At 34.5% G+C, this 9,479-nt stretch overlaps 1 protein-coding gene across 1 annotated transcript; it reads left to right on the top strand.

Annotated features, from left to right (window-relative positions):
- Nucleotides 1-2,519: 2,519 nt before the first annotated feature.
- Nucleotides 2,520-9,143, top strand: LOC140165651 (uncharacterized). Its single transcript, XM_072188948.1, has 3 exons — nucleotides 2,520-2,771; nucleotides 6,309-6,514; nucleotides 7,106-9,143. The coding sequence occupies exons 2-3, from the start codon at nucleotides 6,317-6,319 to the stop codon at nucleotides 7,820-7,822; spliced, it is 915 nt and encodes a 304-aa protein (XP_072045049.1). The 5' UTR covers nucleotides 2,520-2,771; nucleotides 6,309-6,316; the 3' UTR covers nucleotides 7,823-9,143.
- Nucleotides 9,144-9,479: the final 336 nt, after the last annotated feature.

Below are 9,479 nucleotides of genomic sequence, written 5' to 3' on the forward strand. Positions count from 1 at the left end.
TGCTATCTACAGTAGATACCATTAAATTGTCCATGCACATAATGCTATCTACAATAGATAGCACATAAACATACTGCTATCTACAATAGATAACATTAAATTGTCCATGAACATAAATTTATCTACAGAAGATAGCATTAAATTGTCCATAAACATACTGCTATCTACAATAGATAACATTAAATTGTCCATGCACATAATGCTATCTACAGAAGATAGCATTTAAAAATTGTCCATGCACATAATGATATCTACAGTAGATAGCATTAAATTGTCCATGCACATAATGCTATCTACAGTAGATAGCATTAAATTATCCATGCACATAATGCTATCTACAGTAGATACCATTAAATTGTCCATGCACATAATGCTATCTACAGTAGAAACATTCAATTGTCCATGCACATAATGCTATCTACAGTAGATACCATTAAATTGTCCATGCACATGCTATCTACAGTAGATAGCATTAAATTGGCCATGCACATAATGCTATCTACAGAAGATAGCATTAAAAAATTGTCCATGCACATAATGATATCTACAGTAGATAGCATTAAATTGTCCATGCACATAATGCTATCTACAGTAGATAGCATTAAATTGTCCATGCACATAATGCTATCTACAGTAGATAGCATTAAATTGTCCATGCACATAATGCTATCTACAGTAGAAACATTCAATTGTCCATGCACATAATGCTATCTACAGTAGATACCATTAAATTGTCCATGCACATAATGCTATCTACAATAGATAGCATTAAATTGTCCATAAACATACTGCTATCTACAATAGATAACATTAAATTGTCCATGAACATAAATTTATCTACAGAAGATAGCATTAAATTGTCCATAAACATACTGCTATCTACAATAGATAACATTAAATTGTCCATGCACATAATGCTATCTACAGAAGATAGCATTTAAAAATTGTCCATGCACATAATGATATCTACAGTAGATAGCATTAAATTGTCCATGCACATAATGCTATCTACAGTAGATAGCATTAAATTGTCCATGCACATAATGCTATCTACAGTAGATACCATTAAATTGTCCATGCACATAATGCTATCTACAGTAGAAACATTCAATTGTCCATGCACATAATGCTATCTACAGTAGATACCATTAAATTGTCCATGCACATGCTATCTACAGTAGATAGCATTAAATTATCCATGCACATAATGCTATCTACAGTAGATACCATTAAATTGTCCATGCACATAATGCTATCTACAGTAGACAGCATCACATCGTCCATGCACATAATGCTATTTACAGTAGATAGCATTACATTGTCCATGCACATAATGCTATCTACAGTAGACAACATTACATTTACCATGCTCATGATGATATTTACAGAAGATAGCATTAAATATATCCAACTAGTACAGCAGATTTTTGATAAAAACAAGCTGTTTTTGAGAAAATTACCAAATTTGATTTTTCATGCCAATTTGTTCGTCCATTATAACAACTTACTTAAATTTCCAAATCGATTACGAAACTACTCACATTTTAGCTTTTTTTTCCCCTTCGATTAGAAAATATGGGTCAAAAAGGGTCAAAATTTAACTCTTTTTCAGTTTTAGAATTAGGACGTTATAAAGTCGTTATACTATTTTATACCTTAAAATATCTAACAGTTTTGTCAAAATTGATATAAGTCAAATTTTGATCCTCTCTGATTTTTAAATTTTAAATTGAAGCAAATATTATCAAATATGAGGAGAAAACTGTTACTAGTTTTGTGTCTTTAGGACATGAATATGCCGTTTTTGGGGCTTTACTCAAAACACGCTCGTTTTTTCAGAAATCTGTTGTACTAGTTGGACTCCTTGCATCGTTTCCTTTCTGAAAATGTATACTTTTATGTACTTATCATCATTACTTTTAAAGTTACAATACAAACAATATCTAAATGTGTCACTTAATATAATTTAGTAACCCTGCATGCGTGCCCCTTAGACTAAAAAAAAAAAAAGAAGATTTCTATAAAACACTTGCATGAAACAATATTTAATCAATTAACTTTTACTGGGTTTTTTTTCAGTGGTAGGCCTATATTTTAATTTATAGACTATACATATATTATATAAACAGGTATTTTTACGTTAATGCACAAATATGCACAAGATACACAAAAGGCTAGACGCCGACCTATGACCGTAATTATTAATTGCCATTTACCTGGTACGTGGGTATTTGTATTGAATAAAGTTTGCGGTTCAATGCGCGCCATTTATTGAAACTAAAATCTGTTGCACTTGACTATGAACTTCTAATAATCTAATTTGGTCAAATTATTTAACCGTGTTTATTCCATTCATCATGTTAAATAAACGTTTCTTTGTATTTTATTCAGTTCAAGCCGTTTGTAATAAGTGTGTTTAAATTAGGGTTAATTTACGAGAAAGTTGAAATAGTTGTGATCTATTTTCAATAATTACAATTTTATATTCTAGAAATAACGTCGACATAAGCCACAACTAACATATCACAATTGAAATGCATAAATGACCCGTAAAACTTGGTTAATCTAAAATTGCGGAAACAACTCCACGTTAAATGTGACGCCCTACTAAGTATACAATACATTTATAAGTTTGTACACAAACATGGTCGAGAAAAATGGTTCCAGAGGATATTTCCCCCACTTATATTGAATTTTAACACCATTTTGGACTTCGATAATACAAGGACTAGATAAATGATATAATATAGGCATGATATAGCCGGTAGCAGGTAAGTGGCGACTTTGCCTTTTCTTTACCTAACCTGGATTGCACACATGATATTTATTTAAACACGGATATTAGTATTACCAATAATGGAATTTCTTGTAGTTTATTTCTCTCTCATTACTCAGGTCAGACGAATTTTTCATCGCATTAATTAATATAATTTTAACTGTATACGGCTAGGGCAATGGTGAAATACGTTCCAGAAATATATATATGGTAGGCAAATTATACTTTATTGTAAAATATCTACTATCTTCAATCGACGGTCGTATGAGTTCCGAAAGTGTTTAAATTATGTTGGCTGTACATGTATTTTGGGCAGTGATCATTTAAATGTTTTTCCAATGCATGCGTTGTTTTTTTTATTCCGATTTGCAAATTGCCTCTAAGAATAATAAAACCATATATAGTTTAGACATGCTTAAAAGTTATAGACGATATTTTTAAAAATACAGAACACTGTATAGGTTACATTGGTTTGTAATGTTTTATATATATACCAGTGCAGTTTGCTGTGTAGGCTATAGTTGTGTTATTGTTATATTATGTTTTCTTTAACTAGAAATCACCTGCAGTGTTGTGTAGTAATTTTAATGTCAAACCCACAATATATTTTATAATCCTCTGCGTAAGGTGTGAAATTAATGACGAACTTTTGTATGCCGAGAAAAAAGGTTTTCATGTTTACACTACCTCCCCATGCACACGTAGGCATGTCATTATTCGGATTTTGTTTGTTTCCTAAGTTCTTTTTTTAGTAGGTCAATGCTAAACCATGCACAGGCCTAATTACCTTAATTAAAAAGGCATAAATAGGTATGAATTAGCTATATATAATAGGTATATCGAATACATCAATACTATATCACATTATTAACAGGGTCTGTATTCTCTTCTAGGCTTACCGTAAAATCTTTTCTCCCAATTTTGAGGATGAGAGTCAATGCAGACAAACAAACAACCTTTTTTTTACCCTGTGTAATTTATAATACTCGTGCATCATATCATGGCATAACACAAAATTCCTGGACAAAATGTCGTTTTCACTTTTTCAACAAGAAATTCTTTGAAACAATAGTAAAATCAAGAATCAGGAAAAATGAAAAAGCCAACATTTATCATTGCTCATGCCATTTTCATTCATTCATTCATAGAATTTTATCAAGTACGTAGGCCTCCAGCCCATAGTACAAAGCAAACAATAATTACACGGTGACAGACATTATTTACATGCATATGAAAGAAAAATCAACAATTTAAATAAATAGAGAAAAATTATGTTTCAGAGTGCATATTATATCTGAGCTTGAGAGCAATATAAATAAACTCTGAAAGTGTATGAATAACATTAATATTTTCATTTTCCATAAAAGAGATAAACTTATTAAATGATGGATTGACTCTATAAAAAACAGGAATGTACTGACTACTTGTCTCTTATAATCTGAAAAAGGGACATACCAAAACAAAGTGATATTCATTTTTAACATTACCAGCATTGCACAATTCACAAAACCTCTCCTCGGCGTTTATTTTATTCCACCTGCCAGTTTCAATTCTGAGAGGGTGATCGGAACATCTTAATTTTGCCATGGCCCTTCTTTTACCAAAATTTGTAATCAATAATAAGTACCTTTCAGGAGCAAGGAGTGATTTGAACTGAATGTAGGTTCTTAATTTATTCCTTGAACTCATATCAGAAAACTAATTTTGAAAGGAAATATCTCTAATTCTGGTGGCAAAAATATTCAAAAATAATTTTAAATCACCAACTTCTTGAGTTTGCCACACCACACCGAAACCAGACGTCTGCAATAAGTGTTTTATATTTGTAGTCCAATTTGTCATACCACGTTGATCTAAATTAAAAAGCATCAGATAACATTTCCTTGGGTATCTATCATTTGACATAAACTTAATTTCAACCAGTATTTTATACAACGCACAACCTGAAAAGTATACATAGGGGTCTTCCGCACTCACCCAAAGAAGACCTATTTGATGTATTGTAATTATGATACCCCTAAACACTTTTTACAGGCCTTAAGGGCTGGGGTATGAACGTTTGGACAGTATTTATTTTGGGACATTAGAGCACATCAGACATATCGAATTGCATTCTGAATACGAAGAATGTCCTTCTGATATCAAATAATTTTGATTTTTGAAATTCGCAATTTAATACACATTTTATGGCAAATCATTAAAAATTGATATTTTTGATATTTAACAGTACTTGAAGTAAACTTTACAAATCTGATCATTTATACTTAAAGTGTATGTAGGTGGGATGAAAAGCCGATGATCAATTGAAAATTTTGACCTTTCGTATTGGAGATATGGATTTTTTCCCAAAACAACAAAAAAAAAAAGGTCTTTTGGGAAAAAATCCATATCTTCAATATGAAAGGTCAAAATTTTCAATTGACCGTCGGCTTTTCCTCCCAGCTACATACACTTTAAGAATATATCATTAGATTTATATAATTTACTTCGAGGACTGTTATATATCAAAATTTGAAAAATATTAAATTTTTATAATTTGTCATAAAATTTGTATTATATTGTGATTTTCAAAAAATGAAAATTATTTGATATCAGAAAAACATGCTTCGTATTCAGAATGCAATTCGATAGGTCTGAGGTGCTCTCATGTCCCTCAAAAAATACTGTCGAAACGCAATAAACGCTCATTCTGGATCCCTTAACATGTACATTCTCAATAGTATCATTGCCATTTTACGCAAGAATATTAGTAGTTTCTTCACCTTAAAGGGGGTACTACACCCATGGCCAATTTTGTGCCTATTTTTGCATTTTTCTCAAAAATTATAGCGCATTGGTGACAAGTAACATATGTATATTTTAGGGGCAAGGACTACAACTATACTGCTGGTGATAACGCCTTCACTTCCTTTGGTCCTCGAATTTGGAACAACCTCCCATGCAACATCAGGGAGGCCCAAACACTGGCCAGCTTCAAACAGCTTTTAAAAACCCATCTTTTTCCAATTTGATCCATTTCTTGTTATTGCTATTTCTTTCTTTGTTTTCTCTTATTGTAATGCGCCTAGAGCTAAAATTGTATAGGCGCAATATAAATCGATATATGTATGTATGTATGTATGTATGTACTGCACTGAAAATTCAGCAACTCAAGGCAAGTAGTTATTAATTTATTGATCAACTACCCGGTAATGGTTTTCCCTCATTTTTGAATGTAACTCCACAACAGTTGTCTGTGCTAAAATAAAATTTCCAGTGCAGTAGTTGTAGTCCTTGCCCCTATAATATACATATTTTACTTGCCACCAATGCGCTAACATTTTTGAGAAAAATGCAAAAATAGACACAAAATTGGGCAGGGGTGTAGTACCCCCTTAATGCTTTCGACTCCCATTGGGTCTATTTCCATCTGTTTTTCTTTTGATTGTAATACGTTATTTCATTTTGCTTTTTGATGTTTTTACCGAATTTGTAAAATAAAATAACTTAAAAATACGATAATATACTAATCCTTCCGTATGTCCCATTTCAGATTCCATAATGGAGTCAATGAAATTATCGGACACGTTGATAGTTGTGGTGAGCGTAGTCCCTACATTATGTGTCCTCGCCATAATCATCGGCATCATAGTCTACGTCTACTGTAGGAGGAAATCGGCAAAGGCAAGGAAAGAAAAAGAACGCTCCCAGGTCCAGTCTCCATTTCATGCAGATAAAAAGAAAAATGATCTGTACACGGTATGTATCTGATTCAGATTTTTGATGTTGCCATTCTAAGAGTCATCCGTATGTGGTGGCACCCCCGGGGTGACACCGTGATTTATTTCCTGGGTCAAGGGGAAGAGCGGAGAAAGGTGAACCCGGGGGAGTCCGTCGAAATTTGGAAAATATTGAGATTTTCAGTGATTTTTATTCGGACTGATGGGGGGAAAACCAGGGGAAAACCCTAGTTTGTGCATTACAAACAGTTTTTTACAGATAGATGATCATTTTGTATACAAATAGTATAATGTACACGCTCATATTGGGTAACAATTGACCAAGGACATTTCCGTACTTGGATAATTCTGTATTTGGGAAATACAAACAAAAAAAACCAAAGAGGAAAGAGATCATGAGCAAAATGATAGGGTACATTTCATTGGTACAACTACTAATACATTTTTATTACCGAGATAAACCAATCAAATTAAAGCTATAAGAAAAATTCCTTTGAAATTTTAGCAAATTATATCAGTCCAATAAAATCCTATCATGCTGTTGCTGATCGGGCAGAAAGAGGTTTGAAACTCATTTTTGACCCAGTGTTGTAACTTTTCCTTTACATAGAAAAAGACGACACCCAGCGATTACAATCTGGCTAGAGACAACAGTATGAAGAGCAGGGCCAAGAGTGTTGAATTCACCTACTTCGATGAATCAGGAGAAATAGAGGAAATTGTGGGATATAATGACGAAGATTTAAAACGTCATGAAGGAACAAATGGCGACACTACTCGCACAGACATTTATGTGAACCAAACTCCAGATGACAATGGTAACTTACGCCCATCGCAGATTCAGGGACATTTGAACTTGGGGTTAGAGGGTGAGGTTGATGGGGGAGTATATCGTGGAGAGATTCAGAATGAGAGACATTTGAAATCTGGTGATGACAACACAACAGTAGAGGGCTACTTACGGATGTCAACGGCTACTGATGCTAGTGACGCTGACGAATATGTCATACCAGATATCCCTGGGGATGATGTTGTTTATGTCAAACCAGATCCTCCAGACCGCGTGGAATATGTCAATGATCCTAATAAAAAAGCCTATGTAAATGAAGCCTTCTTGGAATCGAAAAATCAAGACTTTGTCGAAGAAGGAGATTATATGGAGCCTTCTCATCATGAATATAATGATGACGGTTATATCGGACCAGACCCATCGTCCAAATCAGAGACATCTAGGCCGGTGTCTTCAGACTATGCCTATGCAGACCTCCGCAAGGAAATATCTTATGCAAAGGACGAACATTCTTATATCAATGCGCAAAGAAACTAAGGGATTTTCATTTCTACCAGTTGTCTTCGATAGATTTTCTGTTTTGAAATCAAACACCGGGAGGGTCTTCAAAACTTGTTGACTTTCTAATGCTGAATTTCACTCTACCTATTTTTTGCTGTTTTTGCAATTCGCCAGCGAAGTGGTTTACATATCTCCCTGGTAACTGGATCACACACCTTTTGGAATTGATAGTACATGCATAGACTTTGTGTTGCGATCATTTCGATCATGGTGCAGAACTCAAAAGCGTGATCGCGTTGACATGGTGATAATCGGATTACACGTAACACTTCGCTGGCGAATTGGGGGGCTTTGGTCGTCATTTAAAACCACCCATCTATATACCAAAATCGCTGAAAGTTACCCCAAACCGTGGCACATCCCCATACACCTTCAACCAGGGTGGACCACAGAGGATGATTTAAGCACTTCCCACCACGCCACTGTGTTGACTTGCGGTTAGCACAGCTGTGTGAGTGAACATGACACCACTGCTCGCACATTGCATTGACGGGCAGGGTTAAATTTGAATTTCGACTGATATATTTACAATAAAAACGCATTCAAAATGCTAGTCGATTTCACATTTTATGTTACCTACAGAAGGTGTGAATTATCCTTTATGCATACATCACTTTTGTTCTGAAATCGACCAAGTAATAATGACACACGCACAATTCTTAAACAACATCTTTTGCACAGAATTCAATGGGATTTGAAAAGTAAAGTGGCAGTTGAAACTCTAGTGATAACACGTTTGCAGTGCATGATGGGGCTTCCTTAAATCATCCTCTGGGTGGACCAGAAGGGTTTTTGCTTCAGTCTCATCGGAAAGCCAAGTACAAACCTGAGCCAGCATGTCCAAAGTATGTGGAGCATTATAACCGAAATTATATCGAGAACAACCCGTAATCCTAGCATTCAAATTAATATTTTAAGATCAGCTGCGGAATGTCGGTTTATATGTACCTAATTACGGTCAAGAATGATCATGACTTTGTCATGAAGGCCACATGTCACAGGGGAAGTTGCCCAAAGTTGTCAAAATTCTCCAAAAATGCCTGAAATTTTGCAACATTTTTAATGATACGTAAAGTTCCCCGAAGCTGCGTAAGATTGTCATGACCTGTTTGTGCTGCATTGGAAAATTGTGGACAATTTTATGAAATCCGCGCCCACTTTACGCTGCTTGCGCGGAAGCGGAAGCAATTTTGAGTAATCTGAGCATCTTTTCAGCAACTTTAAGCAATTTTATGAAACTTACCGCAATTTCCAGTGGCGTACCGTGGCCGCTCCTACCCCGGGGGGTTGAAGGAAATTCAATAGAGAGCTTGCGAAATGACGTTACGTTAACTTTAACTTTAACTTCTAGAGGATTATAGAGGATTATGTATTCAAAACCAAGATAACCAAGATGGGTTTGAATACATAATCCTCTAGAAGTTAAAGTTAAAGTTAACGTAACGTCATTTCGCAAGCTCTCTAGTGTTGCCGCCCCTTCCTCAACAGCCCGAAAAGGTTGACCCATTTTTTTTTCGGTCGTTTGAAAAAGTGAAGAGCGCCCTAAAAGGAACACATTTTGATGTATAGTACAATTTTTTCAAATTTTTTTATACTTAGCAACATTTTTTCCGCCCTTTTAAGTTTTATATTT

The sequence above is a fragment of the Amphiura filiformis genome, chromosome 12 (genome assembly GCF_039555335.1).
Source record: "Amphiura filiformis chromosome 12, Afil_fr2py, whole genome shotgun sequence".
Taxonomy (NCBI): domain Eukaryota; kingdom Metazoa; phylum Echinodermata; class Ophiuroidea; order Amphilepidida; family Amphiuridae; genus Amphiura; species Amphiura filiformis.

Bases quoted from the DNA above. Each gene is read 5' to 3' on its own strand.
- LOC140165651 (XM_072188948.1), top strand. From the start codon at position 6,317: ATGGAGTCAATGAAATTATCGGACACGTTGATAGTTGTGGTGAGCGTA. The intron at 6,515-7,105 runs GTATGTATCTGA...TCCTTTACATAG, and splicing joins AGAAAAATGATCTGTACACG to AAAAAGACGACACCCAGCGA.